Genomic DNA, 22,554 nt, shown 5'->3' with positions numbered 1-22,554 from the left:
TCTCAGTGGTCATGAAATATCTCCACCAAACATCGTCAACATAGGTCCATGTTTTGGAATAGCTCCCATATAACGGTACCTCCCGATTTTCGGTATTTTGAGAATTTTAGCCACAATTTGTAACCGAACTCTCTGCAATTTGACATTTGAGGTTCACAGTGGTCATGAAACATCTCCACCAAACATCGTCAACATAGGTCCATGTTTTGGTATGGCCCCCTTATAACCGTACCTCCCGATTTTTGGTATTTTGAGAATTTTAGCTACAGTTTTTAACCGAAATAGCTGTAATTTAACATTTGAAGTTATCAGTGGTCATAGAACATCTCCACGAAACATCGTCAACATAGGTCCATGTTTTGGTATAGCCCCCATATATCGGCACCTCCCGATTTTCAGTGTTTTGAGAATTTTAGCTAAAAATTTTAACCGAACTAGCTGTAATTTGCAATTTGAGGTTCTCAGTGGTCATGAAACATCTCCACCAAATATCGTCAACATAGGTCCATGTTTTGGTATAGCCCCCATATAACGGTACCTCCCGATTTTCGGTATTTTGAGAATTTTAGCTACAGTTTTTAACCAAAATAGCTGTAATTGGACATTTGACATACCATATAACGGTATCTCCCCATTTTCGGTATTTTGAGAATTTTTGCTGCAATTTTTAACCGAACTAGATGTAATGATCGGTATTTTGAGAATTTTAGCTACAATTTTGTCTATTCAAAAATAATCGTCAATATACATATGTCCATGTTTTGGTATATCCACCCATATGACAGATCCGCCGTGAGTCGAACTTCCGCATTATGGCGTGATGAAATTTTTGTTAGAGACCCTGGTTGCTTAAGTGATCTACAAAAACAACAAACAAAGATGTAATGCTAATTCATGATGGCTTACAGGGTCTCTTGCAAAAACTTCATCACGCCATAAAGCAGAAGTTCGACTCACGGCGCATCTGTCCTTCGGGGTTTTTATCTCTGCCCCAACATTTGTGTTCACAGTGTAATTTAAGCAATATTGGAGGCAGTAGGAGTCTATCCATTGTCGAAAAGCTGTTTCACCTAAAATTGTGAAAGGACCCTAGTTATTCCATTTTAATTAAGACTATTTTATGGTGGAGGGTATAAAAACTTAACGACTTTTTACTTGTTCGGTCATATTGCCCTCCTAAAACTGTACCTTCCGATTTTCCGTATTTTATAGGTTGTGGTTTAAATATTCCACAGAAATAGTTTAAATTTGGTATTTAGTCTTCGATGGTAGTATAATTTTTTTTTTTTTGAATGCTTAAGTTTGGAGTATTCCCTCATTAGCTTAACTCCATCTTTACCATTCTATACAGAGTCATGTTCACAAAACGCACTGACAGCCTGCAAAATTTACTGATCGCTGATCGCGGCGAAGGGAATTACCAATTGGCTTTTCAGTTTTTGAAATGATCATTTTTCTAGTGAAAACCTGAACTCTTTAAGCATCGAGTATTCTCATGTTAATGAGAATGATGCTCAGTTTTCGGCTTTCCAAAAAAAAAAAAAAAAAAAAAAAACACCAGAACAAAATATTTGCATGCCGACAGCACGATTCAACTAAGAAATCATAGATTTTTGTGAGTTGAAGTAACATCAACACAGTTACCTGTGAGTATTAAAAATTCACTTTTGCCTTCGCTGTTTTTTGTTTGTTTTGTTTTAGTTGAAGATTCAGTCATATGATTGCTTAAGCCTGGAGTATTCCCCCATTGGCTTAACGTCATCATTACCTGAGCATCATTCTCATTAACATGAGAATACTCGATGCTTAAAGAGTTCAGGTTTTCACTAGAAAAATCATCATTCCAAAAACTGAAAAGCCACTTGATAGTTCCCTTCGCCGGGATGAAATCATGACATTGGTAGCGATCAGTAAATTTTGCAGGCTGTCAGTGCGTTTTGTAAACATTACTCTCTGTATGCATTTCTTTAGGACAATGATACAAAAATAGTAACCATTGGTATATCATCTTAAAACGTTATAGACTATGTATTTATCACTACAGAAGAATCATAAAAAATTTTGAGCACGATCGGACATGCTTAAGGTATCCTTTCGATGCTAAAACCATCCATATAAATACCAATTAATAATACCAACTACAGTCGAAATCGCTTATAACGTTGGTCAAGGGACCGACCAAAATCGGACGCTATAAGCGATAGTCGTTATAAACGATATTTATAAAAGAGATGAAATTATATTATGTATAGAGACTTTTGGGTTAATTAAATTGAATTCAATTCGTAGAAATGACTTAAAACAAAATAATAAAAAATAGCGATATTAAATTCATTCTTCAGCGGATATATTACGTTAATATAGGATATGGTTCTATTTAAAATAGTCTGTTAATTTAGTATGTACTCTTGAATTCCAACAGAAGTTTTTAATTTACTCAGATCTGAGTTTTAAAAGGGTTTCCACATTCTTGTAACATCTTCAAAGTTAATAATTTTTGGAGAGTTTCTACAGCTAGACACGCATCTGTCGATTCATCTAACCATAACGCGGCATCCAACACATTTAATTTCGCACTTTGATCCTTTTCTATTCTTGCCAGGATAGTAGATATTGGCCGATTCCGGCAATGCGATTTTAATGATTTTATTACACCTTGGTCCATCGGTTGTACAGCAGATGTGGCATTGTGTGGCAAAGATTAAAGCTTCGAACATGTTTGGTATTTTGTAGTTGTTTGAGTTCTTCGTATGGTTAGACGTTATAACCGATAGCAAAATTCAAATAATTCACAAAAAACCGACGTTACAAACGATATGACGTTATAAGCGATATTTATTTGTGTGAAATATAAAGGACAGAAATTAGGGACTTTTGGATTTCGACGTTATAAGGGATATGACGTTATAAACGACGACGTTATAAGCGATTTCGACTGTAATGTTGTTTTAAACATCAAAATAAAAACAAGCAAAATTATACAAAAAAAGAAATATTCATTTATTAAGAAAAAAATACCACTGTGTGTAAATAAAAATAAGAAGACACGCGTCCCAACGTTTTTCCCTGTTACTTCGATTTTCGCGGTTATGGGCCCAAAGAAATGAGGCCTGGATGAAAAATGGATGATTTTGCCAGGCTCATATCTTCTAAACCCCTTTAGAATTTTGGTTTACTCGGGGAAGCAAAGCTGTATCTCTCATCTTAAAGAATAATAATTGTGAACACATAAAATAAATTCAACATCATCTTAAAGGTCAAAATCGTTAAGGTCAAATTTCCGTTATAATTTTTTCTCGGATTTTGGTCTACAGATATCAAACCGATCAAAATTGAATCAAACCAATTACAACAAGTAAGAACGGCGTTAAGTTCGGCCGGGCCGAACTTGTTATACCCTCCACCACAAGTTGGATTGAAGTAAAATGGAATAATTAGTTTCCTTTCGTGTATAAAGAAGACTTAATACTAAATTTCAGCAATTTCGGTAAAACAATGTGAGGCACCATTCTATGGGGGCTGTTTCAAAACGTCGATCTATACCAACAATTTTTTGACGGAAATTTGGCTAAAACTTAAAAAATATCGAAAATCAAGAAGTGCGCTTCTATGGGGATATAGGAAGACGTGGACCTATACTGATAATACTCTTCTGGAATATTTTATAACTCTTGGAAGACGAAATAACGACAAATTTAAAGGGGAAGTTTGAGTACCCCCAACTAAGTCTAAATACCAAATTTCAGCCATTTCGGTGGAATATTGAGGCCACGACGTTCAAAATACCGAAAATCGGGAGGTACCGTTCTATGGGGGCTATATGAAGGCATGGACCGATACCGACAAAGTTCTGGGGGAAAGTTTTATACCCCTAAAAAAGACTACGTACCAAATTTCAGCCATTTTGGTAGGATAATGAAGCTAAAACCTTAAAAATACCGAAAATCGGGAGGTACCGTTCTATGGGGGCTATATGAAGGTGTGGGCCGATACCGCCAAAATTCTGGGGGAAAGTTTTATACCCCTAAAGAAGAGTACGTATCAAATTTCAGCCATTTTAGTAGGATAATGAAGCTAAAACTCTAAAAAATACCGAAAATCGGGAGGTACCGTTCTATGGGGGCAATATGAAGGTGTGGGCAGATACCGACAAAATTCTGGGGGAAAATTTTATACCCCTAAAGAAGACTACGTACCAAATTTCAGCCATTTTGGTAGGATAATGAAGCTAAAACCTTAAAAATACCGAAAATCGGGAGGTACCGTTCTATGGGGGCTATATGAATGTGTGGACCGATACCGACAAAATTCTGGGGGAAAGTTTTATACCCCTAAAGAAGACTACGTATCAAATTTCAGCCATTTTGGTAGGATAATGAAGCTAAAACCTTAAAAATACCGAAAATCGGGAGGTACCGTTCTATGGGGGCTATATGAATGTGTGGACCGATACCGACAAAATTCTGGGGGAAAGTTGTATACCCCTAAAGAAGACTACGTACCAAATGTCAGCCATTTTGATAGGATAATGAAGCTAAAACCCTAAAAATACCGAAAATCGGGAGGTACCGTTCTATGGGGGCAATATGAAGGTGTGAACCGATACCGACAAAATTCTGGGGGAAAGTTTTATACCCCTAAAGAAGACTACGTACCAAATTTCAGCCATTTTGGTGGGATAATGAAGCTAAAACCTTAAAAATACCGAAAATCGGGAGGTACCGTTCTATGGGGGCTATATGAAGGTGTGGACCGATACCGACAAAAATCTAGGGGAAAGTTTTATAACCCTAAAGAAGACTACGTACCAAATTTCAGCCATTTTGGTGGGATGATGAAGCTAAAACCTTAAAAATACCGAAAATCGGGAGGTACCGTTCTATGGGGGCTATATGAATGTGTGGACCGATACCGACAAAATTCTGGGGGAAAGTTGTATACCCCTAATGAAGACTACGTACCAAATGTCAGCCATTTTGGTAGGATAATGAAGCTAAAACCTTAAAAATACCGAAAATCGGGAGTTACAGTTCTATGGGGGCTATATCAAAACGTGGACCGATATATCCCATTTTCAATACCAACCATCCTGCAAGTAATAAAAACTTCTGTACCAAATTTTGACTCTCTATCTTTAAAATTGCGAGCTGTATCTTGATTTCAACAGACAGACAGACAGACGGACGGACTGACGGACGGACGGACGGACAGACGGACATGGTCAAATCGACATAGAATTTTATGCTGATCAATAATATATATACTTTATAGGGTCTCCGACGAATATTTCGATGTGTTACAAACGGAATGACAAATTTAATTATACCCTCCATATGGTGGAGGGTATAAAAATGTACCTTAGTCCTTAATAACTTTCTTTTAGAAATGGTTCTTTAAGGTCAAAATGACAAAACAAATGCGATATTTATCCTATTTTTTCGGTTTCTGCCCCATAGAAACTAAACCATTCAAAATTCAAGAAAACAATCAACCACAATAATGTCGCAAACATTTCTGTAAACAACTTTCTAAAACATTCGAACTTTCTATGAACGGTTCCTAAAGGTCAAAATAGCAAAACACTTTAGAAAATAATTGATTTTTATAGTTTTTTCTCCTATTCTGGTCAATAGATACTGAACTGTTCAAAATTCAAGAATACAAACAACTACAAAAATTTACCTAAGATCACAATTAACGACTTTCTAGAACATATCGCACCTGTTCGACAAAAGGGTAGCAACTCAAAATTTCCTATTTTTGAGTAGAGGCAAAAAACTATTTATATTCAACTAGAGGCAAAAAACTATTTATATGCCATCGTAAAGATATCTTATCCACTACAGCACTGGTTTTCTTTTTATTTCGTTAAATTTTCTGTTATATTTCGAACCATTTTTCGAGTTACTACCATTTTGTTGATACAATTCTTTGTGTTAGGAGAGATATTATTTCGACTTACGCCCGTTTAACTGAAAAAAATGGGCGGCGATTGATAACAAAAAGAGGGAACAATTCGAAATACTGCTCTTTTGTTGAAAAAATGGAAATGTAAATGCCATGAAGAATGGAATTTCTTTCCACCGATTTTTCGAATTTTATGGGTCAAAATATTTACGATGTCACGAACTTAAACGTCTACAACTGTTGTTTTTGACCCTCAAATTTCTTTAGCTGCATTTTATATGACACAACTCAATTTATTCGAGCTACTTGTTGTTTTGTTATGTTCATTCATTTCAATTGTGTTTTTATTTCTCCCACTTCATGCTGTTAATGAAAAGGTCAATATATTGAGCTACCTTATGTTGTGATTCTTTGTGAAGATATTACTTTTTTTGTTTTCACTTATTCCAATTTCACAAGAAAAATGAATAAAAAACACACCTTAAATATTTTTTTTTGTCATTTAATTATAATTTTTAATTCTAATCCCACTTGATCTCAATATTGTTACAATTATTGACATTTAAAGTGTCATGTCACCGTCGACAACGTCATGCACTCACTCGCTCGGTGACACAAAATAAAGACAAATAAAATAACATTCAAAGTAGGCCCAAGTGGGGATTATAACCAAAAAAAAAAAAAAATAAAATTTTCTAAAACAATAAGCCATTCAAATAAATAAAGAACCAAAATACAAAACAAAAACCTTTCACTGTTGTCGGCTAGAAATCAACAGCAGTTATTGATTGGAATTTATTTCACAGCCCAAAAATCAAACAACCAACTACAAACCTCCAACTTTTGGTGTGGTTGATGCTTAAACATTGTTGTGTATGTGTGTGTGTCATGCCAAGCAGAAAGGAATTGTGAGGAACTACGTATAAAAACGACATATGTTTTTACAAAATATGTACGTACGACTTGTTACCAATCTAAGTGTCCATAAAGCCCCCACATGGCAGATTAAACCTTGTTGATATGTATGTGTCAATAAAATAGCACACTGTTATAAATACTCACTTTGAAAATGGTCTTGTTCATAAAGAAACATTTTTTATTGTTGTGTTTAGTTTCTTTTTTATTTCTTCCTCTGATTTCCTTCACATTAATTTTCCAAACTTGATTGGAGCTGCCAGATTTTGACACGAAGTAAAGTCATCGAAATTATTTGATAATTTTAAGAACACCTTTAGACGCCCATCGAGGGCAATTTTTCTTGTTCCTGAAATTGTTTGAAAATTTAGTATGATCACATGGCAACTCTGCCAACTGACCATAACTTTGTCAAGTTTGTATTTACGGCTAGTATTTGCATAACCATGCACTTTCCGTTTGTTGTTATATTGTTGTCAATTTCCTGGGGGCTTCAAGGTGTTGATGTTTGTTAGATTTGCACCACATCACATCACACCAGACTCAAACCAAATCGAACGACCACAGCATGTCCATTTACATCAAACAAAAAATCCTATTGATTCTGGGTGTTAACTTTAACGTTTGTCTCACACACACACACGTACACTCAACTAGAGAGACACAATATTTTATTACAGCGATTATCTTTGCCTGGGGGAGGTTTTCCATACGAACACTTCTTTGTTGAAAAATAATGCTGTTGTTGTTGCTTTTTCGAATTGCTATACAATTTTCCTATCATCATTTTGAGATTTTATTGATTTCATATGGCATTCTTCTAAATTTTCATTATGATAATCTTGAAAAATGTACATAAGTATGGAGATACATTCGCAGGCCCCCAAACCCGACTCAACTGAGTCATTTATTCACCTATGTATGTATGTACGTATGTGTGTGTTATAAATGTTCGTCTACTATAATGTTCCATAGTTTATGCCACATTTTGATGGTATATTGATGAGTTTGTTTGAGATTGAAACTGGTTGAGTGACTGACAAACTAACTGACTTTGTTGTTTCTTTTGGCTTTGCTCTGACAAAGTCGGAGTAATGAAATATTCTAAGGTGTTGCAAAATGTCAGAAAACGATTGCTTTTTGACGACGAGTCGTCAACAACAACAATAACAACAACGACTACACCGACACAGACGATGTTATAAAGATGTTGTTTTCATAAGAATTATGCTAATTTCCTTTGCTGTCTCTTGGTTCCTAAGTTAAGTGGGAATAAATTACAGCAGAAAAAAAACTCAGCTCAAACGAATGCTCATACATATTAACAACTGGTTCCATAATGACATAAATGGAGTTGAAGTGTTATGTTGTTGTGACGGTGGGTCATTTTAATTGTTGCAACAAATTTTATTTCGTAATTGTCTCTTCTCTACTCTTCTTAACGCTTTTGCATTTATTGTCATTTAAGTGTGTTTGTTTTGACAATAAAAAATGTTGAGAAACAATGTGAAATTTATGGCTATGAATTCAGCTTTATAGCCATAGATGTAATGGAACCAGGTATACCCGCATTGAGGTATACATTGGAGTTGTTATATGGGAAGAATGGAAGAGGGGTCCAATATATTAAAAAAAACAAGTAAATCGGTGTCAATCGGGTTTTGGCAACAGAAATAAGGCCCCAAATAAAATAAACTTTGTTGAGAGACACAACACTAAAATTGGACCACTACCAAGGAACCCATGGTATAATTAGAAGTGCACGAGAGATATTTGGTGAAAAGTAGAGGGGAGAAACGTCTTTTCCGTTTCTGCCGAGGAAGAGTTGCCTAATGTGCACATACCGCAGATGAATAGTTGTGCCTGCGTTATAAGCCCAACATTAGTTTGCCTTTAGAGGGCAGTAACATTCAGAAACGGTCTATAGATACACGTTTTCTTTCAGCGAGGGTCTATAGATGCACGATTTCTTTCAGAAAGGATCTATAGACCAACCCTTTCTTTCAAAAAGGATTATAGACCAACCCTTTCTTTAAGAAAGGGTCTATAGATGCACCCTTTCTCTCAGAAAGGATCTATAGACCAACCCTTCCTTTAAGAAAGGGTCTATAGATGCACCCTTTCTTTCAGGAAGGGTATACAGATGCACCTTTTCTTTCAGAAAGGATCTACAGGTGCACCCTTTCTTTCAGAAAGTGTTTATAGATGCACCCTTTCCTTCAGAAAGGGTCTATAGATGCACCCTTCCTTTCAGAAAGGGTCTATAGATGCACCCTTCCTTTCAGAAAGGGTCTATAGATGCACCGTTTCTTTCAGAAAGGGTCTATAGATACACCCTTTCTTTTAGAATGGGTCTAAAGATGCAACCTTTCTTTCAGAAAATATCTATAGTTGCACCCTTTCTTTCATAAAGGGTCTATAGATGAACCCTTTCTTTCAGAAAGGGTCTATAAATGCACCCTTCCTTTCAGAAAGGGTCTATAGATACACCATTTCTTTTAGAAAGGGTCTAAAGATGCACCTTTTCTTTCAGAAAGGATCTGCAGGTGCACCCTTTCTTTCAGAAATGGTCTATAGATGCACCCTTTCTTTCAGAAAGTGTTAATAGATGCAACCTTTCATTCAGAAAGGGTCAATAGATGCAACCTTTGTTTCAGAAAGGGTCAATAGATGCAACCTTTGTTTCAGAAATGGTCTATAGATGCACCGTTTCTTTCAGAAACGGTCTATAGATACACCCTTTCTTTTAGAATGGGTCTAAATATGCAACCTTTCTTTCAGAAAATATCTATAGTTGCACCCTTTCTTTCATAAAGGGTCTATAGATGCACCCTTTCTTTCAAAAAGGGTCTATAAATGCACCCTTCCTTTCAGAAAGGGTCTATAGATACACCCTTTCTTTTAGAAAGGGTCTAAAGATGCACCCTTTCATTCAGAAATGGTCAATAGATGCAACCTTTCTTTCAGAAAGGGTCTATAGATGCACCCTTTCTTTCGGAAAGGGTCTATAGATGCACCCTTTCTTTCAGAAAGGGTCTATAGATGCACGCTTTCTTTCAGAAAGGGTCTATAGATACACCCTTTCTTTTAGAAAGGGTCTAAAGATGCACCCTTTCATTCAGAAATGGTCAATAGATGCAACCTTTCTTTAAGAAAGGGTCTATAGATGCACCCTTTCTTTCGGAAAGGGTCTATAGATGCACCCTTTCAGGGTCTATAGATGCACGCTTTCTTTCAGAAAGAGTCTATAGATGCAACCTTTGTTTCAGAAAGGGCCTACAGATGCACCCTTTCTTTGAGAAAGGGTTTATAGACCAACCCTTTCTTTAAGAAAGGGTCTATAGATGCACACTTTCTCTCAGAAAGGATCTATAGACCAACCCTTCCTTTAAGAAAGGGTCTATAGATGCACCCTTTCTTTAAGAAAGGGTCTATAGATGCACCCTCTCTTTAAGAAAGGGTCTATAGATGCACCCTTTCTCTCAGAAAGGATCTATAGACCAACCCTTCCTTTAAGAAAGGGTCTATAGATGCACCCTTTCTTTCAGGAAAGGTCTACAGATGCACCTTTTCTTTCAGAAAGGATCTACAGGTGCACCCTTTCTTTCAGAAATGGTCTATAGATGCACCCTTTCTTTCAGAAAGTGTTAATAGATGCACGCTTTCTTTCAGAAAGAGTCTATAGATGCAACCTTTGTTTCAGAAAGGGTCTACAGATGCACCCTTTCTTTGAGAAAGAGTTTATAGATGCACCCTTTCTTTGAGAAAGGGTTTATAGATGCACCCTTTCTTTGAGAAAGGGTTTATAGATGCACCCCTTGCTTTGAGAAAGGGTTTAAAGATGCACCCTTTCTTTGAAAAAGGGTTTATAGATGCACCCTTTCTTTGAGAAATCGTTTATAGATGCACCCTTTCTTTGAGAAAGGGTTATAGATGCACCCTTTCTTTGAGAAAGGGTCCACAGATGCGCCCTTTCTTTCAGAAAGGTCTATAGATGCACCCGTTTTTTAGAAATGATCTATAGATGCACCCTTTCTCGCAGAAAGTGTCTATAGATGCACCTTCTTTCAGAAAAAATCTATAGATGCACCCTTTCTTTAAGAAAGGGTCTATAGACACACCCTTTCTTTCAGAAAGGGTCTATAGACGCACCCTTTTTTAGAAAGGGTCTATAGATGCACCCTTTCTTTAAGAAAGGTCTATATATACACCCTTTCTTTCAGAAAGGGTCTATAGATGCACTCATTCTTTCAGAAAGGGTCTATAGATGCACGCTTTATTCAGAAAGGGTCCACAGATGCGCTTTTTCTTTCAGAAAGGGTCTGGAGATGCGCGTTTTATTCAGAAAGGGTCCACAGATGCGCCCTTTCTTTCAGAAAGGGTCTTTCAGAAAGGGTCTATAGGTGCACCCCTTCTTTCAGAAAAGATCTATAGATAAACCCTTTCTTTAAGAAAGGGTCTATAGACACACCCTCTCTTTCAGAAAGGGTCTATAGACGCACCCTTTTTTTAGAAAGGGTCTATAGATGCACCCTTTCTTTAAGAAAGGTCTATATATACACCCTTTCTGAAAGAAAGGATGCACTCTTCCTTTCAGAAAGGGTCTTTCTTTCAGAAAGAGTCTGTAGATATATCCTTTCTTTCTTTTAGAATGAGTCAATAGAAGCATTCTTTCTTTAAAAGGGGTTATACGAAGCACTCTTTCTTTCAGAAAGAGTCAATAGAAGCATCCATTTTTTAGGAAGAAGGAAAGGGTCTATAGAAGCACATTTTTTCAGAAACAATCTATAGAAGCATTTGCTACAGTCGAAATACAACGCCTGTCTATTTGTTTGTTGTATCAGCAACAATCATCACAATTGATGCCTCAGAGGTTGGACTTTTTTAACACATTCTGAAGACGTTTTGTGATTGTTTAAACTTTCCAATATTTCAATTTGAGCGCAGTTAGTTAATTAATTAATTTCATTAGGTTCATTAATTTCAAGTTTACCAAGTAGTCCTTCAATTTAAGAACTTCTTTGTAGATAGCCCTGTGAAATCCTGACTGACATGGAGTTGGAATTTCAATGCCTTCAGCGAAAAGCTGCATATCTGTGAAAATATTTTAACTCGTCTGAAAGCCTTTACCTAATACGCAAATAAATTATCTTAAGACTATCCTCCCTGCGGCATTGTCGCTGGCTGCGACCTGAGTTTCTCCTGGGAGGGATAGCGAATTTAACAACTCCCTGTGAGCCACCAATTCCCACCAACCAAATAAAAACACCTTCATAAATTTATATGTATGTGTATATGTGGGTATTTAGTAGCACACGTAGCGAGCGTTTATTTCTAATAAAAATAACTAAAATTAAAAACTAATAAACATATAAAGAGCCACACAACTTACCGCAGTCTTTATCCCTCACGAACTAAATTTATTAAAAAAGGGCGACAATAATAAACCACAAAATTCTACTGCATTGCAAATTTCTAACGGTTTTGTTCCAACAAAAAACCTGTTTGAGTGACAATCAATGCAGTAGAATATGAGGAGAAAAGGACTGCGGTTAACAGAAAACATTTCAAAGGCTCAACTGATCAGAACGACTCAAAACAAAATAAATCAAAACATAGAAACACACACATGCAAAACATATAGATGGCTGTGTCAGTGACGTCACACCGTCACCCATATGATACTGTGTGTAAACTGAGATCAAACAAAAATGTAAACAGGTATAAAAAAATATGAGCGGCAGCGACATCCCCGCCCCCGTGAATCGACCCGATTCACTATTCAATATCCAAGACGACAAGTTTAGAGACGGGGCGCTTCAGGACTCCAGTGGATATAGCAAAGTCACATTACATCCAGTAACGTCTTCTTATGGCGGCAATAGTGGCTTCAAAGTTTTGGTGCTTCATAAGTTCATACTCATGGTCAACAATAAGTTCGGCTAGGCGATGCTTTGGCGAAAGTATAATGGGACGTCTGGTTTCAATAGGCAAACAACTGGCGGCATCAATACGTCCATATACTCGCATCAAATTATTCTCATCAATATAGGGCGACAGACTGTACAACTCGCTGCTTTTTGGAATGGAACCACCAGACTTTAAAATATCCAATTCGAAGGCGAAACTTTCATGTTGAGATAGGCGGCAAAGAACAGTTTCGGCATCCTTCAATTCGGCGACTGTTAGACAACTTCCAATCCCTCCAATTTTCTTCTTCAAATATCGTTCGACAAATCTCAGGACATAACCCATCGTACGTTTTATCCTGAGAAAAGAAGAGAAACGATTAAAATCAATAACAACATTTGTACTGACCGTTAAAACAAATTTTGAACGAAGCTCCTCTTCAGGCGGCTCATCATTGGAGGTTGAAATCATTTCGGGCCAATCATCCTCCGGCTGATGCAAAAATTGTGGACCTTGGTACCAGCGAGATTTGAAAGAGAAATCCATATTTCTTTTGGCTCTTGTTGTTTCATCGGCAACATTCAAATTTGTGGGCAACCATTTCCAATCAGTAGGACATGTGGAATCCAAAATCTCTGTGATTCGATGGGCGACAAATGGCTTATATCTTCTGTTGTCAGAATTTATCCAATTAATGACAGTTGAAGAATCACTCCAGCAAATTCGTCGGGAAACCTTGACCGAATGTTCCTTCTCGATGGTGCACAGCAAACGAGTTCCCAATACGGCAGCTTGAAGTTCAAGTCTGGGAATGGTCATTGATTTCAACGGAGCACATTTGGTTTTTGAGGTAATAAACGAGACTTCAATCTCACCATCTGACTTTATCGACCTCCAATACGACACGGCACCAAATGCGTCTTCGCTGGCATCGACGAAAATGTGCAACTCCACTGTTTCAGGCAATCCAATTCTAAAGTAGTGTCTGGGAACACTCACTTGGGCCACATTCTTCAACTCGTCACGCCAATTATTCCATATGTCAAACAGTTCATTTGGGATATCTTCGTCCCACCGAATATCGTATCTCCAGACTTCTCTCAATAACAATTTAGCAGTTACCATGAAGTGACTTAATAAGCCCAAGGGATCGTATACCGACATGACAACACTCAACAATTCTCTTTTTGTCGGGCACCTTTCTCCACTGATGATGTCTGGTCTCACTCGATGAAATTTCAGCTCAAACTTAAATGCGTCGTCACCAGGATGCCAATACATGCCCAGAATCTTTTCTGTGGAAAACTGAACATCGGCTAAATCATCACAGAAGTTCACATTTCTTCCCAAATTACCCTCCAGAGCCACGACAACCTCTTTTGAATTCGATGTGAAATTGCGCAACTCGAAACCGGCTGACTTATGTATTTCACGCACTTGCACCGATATCTCTACGGCTTTCGCTGAAGTTTCGAAGCTGTCGACAAAATCATCAACATAATGGTTGTCGATAATTACCTTCACTGCTCTGGGGTAACGATCACGAAATTCTAGGGCATTGATCTCTTTCACATACTGGGCAATACAAGGCGAGCAAGCGGCTCCAAACGTCATTACAGTCATCTCATAAACATCTGGGGGGCAACATTCATTTTCACGCCAAAGAAATCTTTGAGAACACCTATCTTCTTCGGCAATAATAATTTGGTGAAACATCTCTTTGATATCTGCGCAGACAGCGACTTTCCCCATTCGAAAATTTAACAAGACGGCAGGCAGTGGTCTATATTGTTGAGGACCCTTCAATAGTTTCGAATTTAGAGAGACTCCTTCGACTTTGGCGGCAGCATCAAACACGAGGCGAAGTTTCCCAGGCTTCAGGGGATTCAACACTCCAAAATGTGGTAGATACCAAGTTCTCGGGCTACAAATAGATATTTCGGATGATGTTAACTTTCGTACATACCCTTTGTTGACATAATCTTGAATGATTCTTTTATAGTCGGCACCAAAATCAGGATTCTTCTTCATTTTCCGCTCAATTCCAACAAGTCGATTAAAGGCCATGGAATAGCTATCCGGCAGGACTACATTTTCATCACGCCATAGTAGTCTGGATTGAAATCTTCCGGCAACCTTTATCGTAAAATCCTTGAGCAACTGTCTAGCACGAACATCATCCTTAGCCTCTATTGTCGGCAGGGCCTTCACACCAAAATTTTCCGTTTCGAAGTAACTTGACACCAAATCATATAAATTTTGCTCTGGCTGAGCTGTCAGCAAACATGTGTGGGATGTAGGCTGTCTTCCACACACCTGACCAAAAACTACCCATCCTAGGGGTGTATTCGCTGCATAAGGTCCACCTTCTTCCAATGGCACAACTTCATCTGGCAACCCCAAATGACAATGGTCAAGTCCGATAAGCAACTTAGGCGTCACGTTGCTGTATGGCTGCACTGGCACTTCATAATGCTTTTTTGACTTCATGTTGAAACTTTGAGTCGGCAATTTCAAATTTGGAACACCATACACATTTCTCAAAGCATACTTCCTCTTCTTAGAAATTCCACTCACATGAAGATCAACCACCATTGCACTTTCTTGAGAAGACTTACCACCATACCAGCTTAAATTCAGCTTGCTTTGACGGCCACTAAGTCCAAGCTGCCTCACCAACGAACTGTCTATCATGGTCACCGACGAACCTTCATCCAACAAGGCAAACGTTTCAACAACACAGTTCGGACCATAAAGTTTCACAGGAAGCACTCGGAACAACAAGTTTGATTTCTCACAAATACTGGAAACACAACTCAACACTGGTTCGGCATCTGAATCACCTCGAGTAGCAACACAATTTAAATTTGAATTATTCTCACCAACTTCTTTTGATTTATCATGCAGCAATTTGTTATGTTTTCTTTGGCAACCATTTACATGACATTCTTTTCTACGGCGGCAATTTCTAGTAGAATGTCCACTACCAAGACAAGAAAAACATAACCTTAACTTCTTCACTTCATTCCATCTATTCGGCACTGACATGGAATGGAATTTCTTACAATCAAACAAATTGTGTTGTCCTCGGCATATTCGGCACTCTTCTTCTTTATCTCGATCATCGGATGCATACAGAACCACTTTTTTCTTGGTTTCACCTGTTGGACGACTTGTTGTTGTAAGCTGGACACTTCGAATCAAATTGGCAACACCTTTCAACCAACTGTTAAAATCCAAAACTGTAGGCCACGATTCCAAATTCGATGAATACTGAGCCCATTCCAACCTCTTACTCATGGGCAACTTTTGAATCAACTCATCCATTAGTGTAGGGTTTGATAAATGTTGATGGCCATTTGCTGTTTCCAAAAAGGCGGCAAGATTCTGAACTTTTATTGCAAATGGCACCAACTTCTCCACGGCATTTTCACTAATAGATGGAATTTCCCTCACCTGCTTCAACTGCCCTCGTATCAGCAATTCAGGTCGGCCATATTGGAATTTCAGTTGCTCCATCACTGTGTTCACATTGTCGGGATGTATGAGCAACGACTTTACACACTCCCTAGCATCACCCTTTAATGCTTTCTGCAATCTCACACAATTCTCAAAATTATTGTACTGGTACGCTGTCGTCGAATGCTCAAATGCCGTTGAAAACATTGGCCAATCTTCAGGGACACCGCTAAAATTCGGCAAGTCATACAACTTTTTTGGCAATGGCGGCATCAAAAAGTTGCTATAATATGGCGGCTGTTGAACTGCATTAAACGGTTGCGTCAAGGGCGACTGAGATGCAGGCAGAGAAGTTGGCAGCGACGGTTGGGCAACGGACGACGGAGCAGGTTGCAGAGGCGGCGGCTGACTATGGCGGAATACAGTAGGCTGATTATTTGTTACGTAAGATTGTGGTGTGACACTCGGGCGATTTGTGTCTACTTCACTGCAGGAACCACCACCATACTCACTCAAAATATTACCAGTTACCACTTGTGTTGAAATTGATGCAGCTTTCAGTGCGCGCTGAGAATTTGCTAGTTGTAGCTGCAACACGTCAATTTGTTTCCTCAAGCTTTCCATTTCAACTTGGGAAACACTTTGCATTGTTGTTGCTGCAATCGGCTGCGTTAGAACACCTGTTGTTGTTGTAGCGGCAATGGTAATTGGTGTACTAGAAGTTCCAGCAGTGGTAGGCACATTTGACCCTCCGGCTGAAGTGGAGGCACCAACTGGAACACTTTTAGTACAACTCGTATTTGTTTTTGTTGTATTTGGTGGCGATCTCGGCATCATCTTTACAGCACACAACAATTAAACAACAGGTTTCACAAATATTTAAATGACAGCAAAATTCCAAAATCAAAATGTCACCAACGAACAACAATTTTTCAAAATGGCGGCAAATTTCACAAAAAATAGCTCCAACTTTAATTTTCAGCACACAAAAAATCCAGCAAATTTTATACCAGAAGGGCCACACAATTATTTTTTTAGTTTCAGCACAACAAACTTTAAAATCCAAAAGAGCCACAAAATTGCTATACGGCACACTTGTTTCTTGAAGACAGCAAATATTTCATTAAACAGCAAACAAATCTCCAATTATTAACGACGGGCGACACAAATTTCCAAAAAACAGTAATTCACAAAATTTCACCAGAAATTTCACAAATAAAATTTTTCAGCAATTTCTCCAGATAAAAATTTTCCACACAGACAAATAGTGTGAAATAAAATTTTTCCAAAATTTTCAGCAAAGTTCGCACCAGAATGCGAAATAATTTTTTGTCCAAAATTTTCCTCTTTATCGCTCTAGAGTGCGAAATAAAGTTTTTCCAAAATGTTCACCACGCTCCAGAATGCGAAATAAAGTTTCCAATTTTTTCAGCAATCGCAACAAGAAATGCGAAATAAAGTCTGTCGCTGGCTGCGACCTGAGTTTCTCCTGGGAGGGATAGCGAATTTAACAACTCCCTGTGAGCCACCAATTCCCACCAACCAAATAAAAACACCTTCATAAATTTATATGTATGTGTATATGTGGGTATTTAGTAGCACACGTAGCGAGCGTTTATTTCTAATAAAAATAACTAAAATTAAAAACTAATAAACATATAAAGAGCCACACAACTTACCGCAGTCTTTATCCCTCACGAACTAAATTTATTAAAAAAGGGCGACAATAATAAACCACAAAATTCTACTGCATTGCAAATTTCTAACGGTTTTGTTCCAACAAAAAACCTGTTTGAGTGACAATCAATGCAGTAGAATATGAGGAGAAAAGGACTGCGGTTAACAGAAAACATTTCAAAGGCTCAACTGATCAGAACGACTCAAAACAAAATAAATCAAAACATAGAAACACACACATGCAAAACATATAGATGGCTGTGTCAGTGACGTCACACCGTCACCCATATGATACTGTGTGTAAACTGAGATCAAACAAAAATGTAAACAGGTATAAAAAAATATGAGCGGCAGCGACAGGCATTAAGGTGTCTCAAATCAAGCAAATCAAATAAATAATGCTTAAATAATTTTCTGATATGTTCATCGTAAATTACTAAAAGTGCCAATAAAAATTACCTAATTACAAACAAATTACGTTCCAGGCCAATATTTAAGTTGCATTTATTTGCATAGGAACAACCTAAAAAACACACTCACAACCAAGAAACCCCCAAGACTCTTGTTTTGTGTATCAAATAAATTAGATTATGATTTAAAGAAAAACACTACTTTTTTATTTTCAAAAATAAATTAAATTACAAATTTGACCATATCTTATCGGGATATGCGGCAAAACTTATTACCTCATATGCCATAAAATTTGTTTAAAAACAAGGCTTATGATTGCCGGCTGCGAAAAAAAACAACCAAAACAAGAAACAAAAAATCATAAAAAGCCAACATAAGCAAAGACAACCGGCTAACCCCACGTCTAGCCGAGATAACGATACCACCAGCAAGACAAATTTCAAATTATGAATCACAAATGATGGCGGTCAATATTAAAGTTACAATTTTTTGCTAACCATTTTTGTTTTTATTGGTCTGTTTTTCGTTTATGATGCTGTTTATCGGCCAGAAAGGTAATGCAAATAATAATAGTAACACTTCGAAACACGTGATAACAAATTACAAGGCGAATTTTGGTTTTTTGTTTTATCCACAAATTTCCATACATTTAAAATGAGTTTTTGTTTTTAACTGTGTTTACACTAGAGCATATTATTGTGATTAAATTTTACATCAGGATTTATTCGATGGAAAATGTATGAATAAAGTAGAGTCATGATAATAAACGCAAGAGTAAATTATTTTTAAATTATTAATAGGCAGCAATACTAAAGGTTGGTGGTTCATCCTATTGGTGATCTTCTATTGCAAAACCTGGCCATGCATATGTAGTTTACCTACCCTGTAAATTTAGTGTTAAGAAAAGTCTGCAATAAAAATGTGTAAAACTAAAGACATACGATCATATTTTACCATTTTACGGGGGAGCTAACAAACCAAATTAACAAAATTATCTTATGGCATCTGATCAACAGGCACAAAATACCTCCCCGAAAAACATGAAATGGTCCGTCATAACCCAACAGTAAATGAATGTTAGGCTATTTTATCTAGCCAATTGTAATCAAGAGTAGGCAAAAGCGCAACACAAAACACATACATAAATGGAAAAAATGTGCACTGTGTACTGTGGTTCGGCATAACACAAATATTCTCCAAAAATATTAAATTAAATAATATTAAATAATTCCAAGATTATTTTTATATCGAACGGCATATCTAACGATAAGTTTCATATAAATGAACGAAGACGTTCCTATGAGGAAAAGAGGAGATTGCCAAATTACCATTGCGTGGCGTATCCTGGCAACCCGTCATTTCTCTTAGCTTATGCCATTTTCAATCATCGTTTCCGTCCAAAGATCGCCAGACTTTATAACTTCTGACCGCCATACTCTTCTGAACCATGGCAAATCTGATTTGGTAAGGATTGAGAAAATTTTCCAACCACCGCTTCAAATCCTCGGGTAGAACCCTGAAGACCAAGAGCTGGGAACTTAAGCTTGAAGTCAACAGGCTAGCGAACATGAGCATAAAAAGTGGCTACGCCACCCGAAGCAATGCAACATTGGTACACAATTAGGTAAATTGTGGGCAACCGGGAAAGAAGATAAGGTGAGCGTGTTATTTTAAACGGTAAATTATAGATCCCCCCTCGAGAGTGATTGGAGATACCACCACAATTTACCATGAGCTATGTTGCAGATGCCATCCGAAATGGGAAATCATTTAAATTGAGTACCTGAAAAGTGTCCTCAAGCTATCGATAGCCATCCATATTGTACCAGAAATCCAGAAAGTTGGGAGTGTGGTCTCTCTACTGAAGACAGGCAAGGATGCCAACAGAGGTGAATCGTACAGGCCGATCTCCCTACTGTCGCCAGAAGCGAAGGTACGTGCGGCACTACTCTTACCCATGATGAGAAGCAATTTACAGTAACGCACAGCACTACGAGCCATACCCACACATATCAGTCGAGGACTGAACCAATACAAGTCGCGCGATCTATATTTTTGCTATAGGCAGGTTTAAATAAGAGCTATATCGGTCCATTTTTTATACCCTAGCCCACACTGTGGTAAGGGGTATTATGTCTCTGTACATTTGTATGTAGCATGCATACGGAAACGGAATAGGCCCATAGTTCCTTTTGGGGATATACATACATACGAGTATAATCACTTTGTGAGTCGATTTATGCATGTCCGTCCGTCCGTCTGTCTATGTATTTTTGTTCGCAACGTACAGGTCGCATTTATTGTCCGATTCAGCTGAAAATTTGGAAATATACTTTTTAGCCATAGGAAGAACGTTATTGCTTTTGGTGAAAATCGGTTCAGATTTGGATATAGCTCCCATATAAATAGTCGGCCCATTTCCCGTATTTGCTGAACCAATCACTCTATATATTTCCGATTTGGATACAATTTGGGATGTGTAACTGCATTCGGTCTAGAAATAAATGTGCCAAATTATATTGAAATCGGTTCAGATTTTGATATAGCACCCATATATATTTTCGCCCGATTTTACGATTAAGATCAAATTTGTAGTATGTCAATGAATTCGGTCAAGAAATGAATGTGCCAAATAATATCGAAATCGGTTCAGATGTGTATATAGCTCCCATATATATTTTCGGCCGATTTGAGGTATTTGATGAACCAAACAACCTATGTATATCAACCCAAATTTGATCAAATTTGGAATGTGTGACGGAATTTGGTCTAGAAATAATATAATATAGCTCCCATATATATTTCACATATTCACAGTGGTGTAGGGTATCATATAGTCGGTCCCGCTCGACTTTAATCCTTTCCTTACTGGTTTTTGTATAGATCATTTATAACGGTACATTCCGATTTTCGGTATTTTGAGGATTTTAGCTACAATTTATAACCGAATTAGCTGTAATTTGAAATTTAAAGGTTCTTAGGGATCACAACACTTCCTCACCAGAAACTGTCAACATAGGTCCATGTTTTGAATTAGCCCCCTTAAACGGTACCTCCCGATATTCGGTATGCTCAGGGTTTAAGTTTCCTTTTTTTGACAAAATTTGACATTTGATGTTTCCTGTAGTCAAGTAACATCTCCACTAAAAATTGCCAATACAGGTCAATGTTTCTTTATAACACCCATACTATGGTGCCTCCCGATTTTAGGTAGTTTCAGTATTTTAGCTTCATTTGTTGAAGAACTACCTGCGATTTGATATTTGAGTTTACCAGTGATCATAAAACTTCTCCAAAAAGCTGTAAACATAGGTCAACGTTTGGTATGGTCCTATAAAATGGTAGCACTGATTTTGGCCAAAAAGTTTGTAAGGCGTCGAAATAATGGTAGTAGATCCATACATATATACATATATACCAAAATGAATGTCTTGACGAGCTGAGTCAATCTGGCTATGTGTGTCCGTCCGTCTGTCCATCTGTCAATCTAAATCGTGTGATTTTGTGTGTGGTTGGGGGTCCCGGAGGGGAAGACGCCTATTGATTTTGGTGATGGTCGGATAATATTTAGGGGTCGGAATGGGCAAAAAACTTATTTGGAGAAAAATTCAACGTTTTTTCCAAAGCGAATATCTCATCTTCTATAAGGGGTATACCAAAAGCAAAACTGATAACGAAAGTAGAAAATATCGACTTTTTAACGTAGGTGGTAAGTGTCGTAGGTGGTCACATGACGAAGATATCACAATAGTCGCAAATAAAACCCAACTTTTCATTTTTGCGATTTTAATTATAATGACGAATATCACCGCTTTGGTTGGGACTTTCCAAAAGCAAAGACTGGCTATGAAAGTAGAAAATCCCATTTTTACAATGATGCAAGGAAGGTTGCTGTAGGTGTCCGAATAAGGGAGATATCACAATAATCGATAATGCACCCCATTTTTGTTAAAATCACGCTGCAGGTCGCAATTTGGATCGGATCGTCACGAAATTTTGGTGGTTAGTTGGGGCCCCAAAAGGGGAAGAAGACTACTGATTTTGGTAATGGCCGGATAATATTCAAGGGTTTGAATGGGCAAAAAACTTATTTCGAGCAAAAGTCAACGTTTTATTCCAAAGCAAATATCTCAGCGTCTATAAGGGGTATACCAAAAGCAAAGCCTGACAATGAAAGTAAAAAATATCACAAAATGTCGTAGGTGGTCAAACAACGAATATATAGCAATAGTCGTTAATACATCATAAAAACTACGTCTTCAGATGTATATAAAG

At 37.5% G+C, this 22,554-nt stretch overlaps 2 protein-coding genes across 2 annotated transcripts in view; one reads left to right on the top strand and one right to left on the bottom strand.

The window, feature by feature from the left end:
• Positions 1-22,554, top strand: part of LOC141394849 (cadherin-related tumor suppressor-like) — an 869,985-nt gene that overhangs the window by 362,032 nt on the left and 485,399 nt on the right. The window lies entirely within an intron of this gene.
• Positions 12,101-17,917, bottom strand: LOC141394848 (uncharacterized). Its single transcript, XM_073969865.1, has 2 exons — positions 17,871-17,917; positions 12,101-17,812 (listed from the first exon to the last, which is right to left on the bottom strand). Exon 2 carries the CDS (start codon positions 17,026-17,028, stop codon positions 12,673-12,675), a length of 4,356 nt encoding a protein of 1,451 aa, XP_073825966.1. The 5' UTR covers positions 17,029-17,812; positions 17,871-17,917; the 3' UTR covers positions 12,101-12,672.

Source organism: Musca autumnalis, unplaced genomic scaffold (genome assembly GCF_047663935.1).
Source record: "Musca autumnalis isolate F117 unplaced genomic scaffold, ASM4766393v1 scaffold_2, whole genome shotgun sequence".
Classification (NCBI taxonomy): domain Eukaryota; kingdom Metazoa; phylum Arthropoda; class Insecta; order Diptera; family Muscidae; genus Musca; species Musca autumnalis.
The sequence above is the reverse complement of the archived record's forward strand: the minus strand, read 5'-3'. Positions and strand labels throughout refer to the sequence as shown.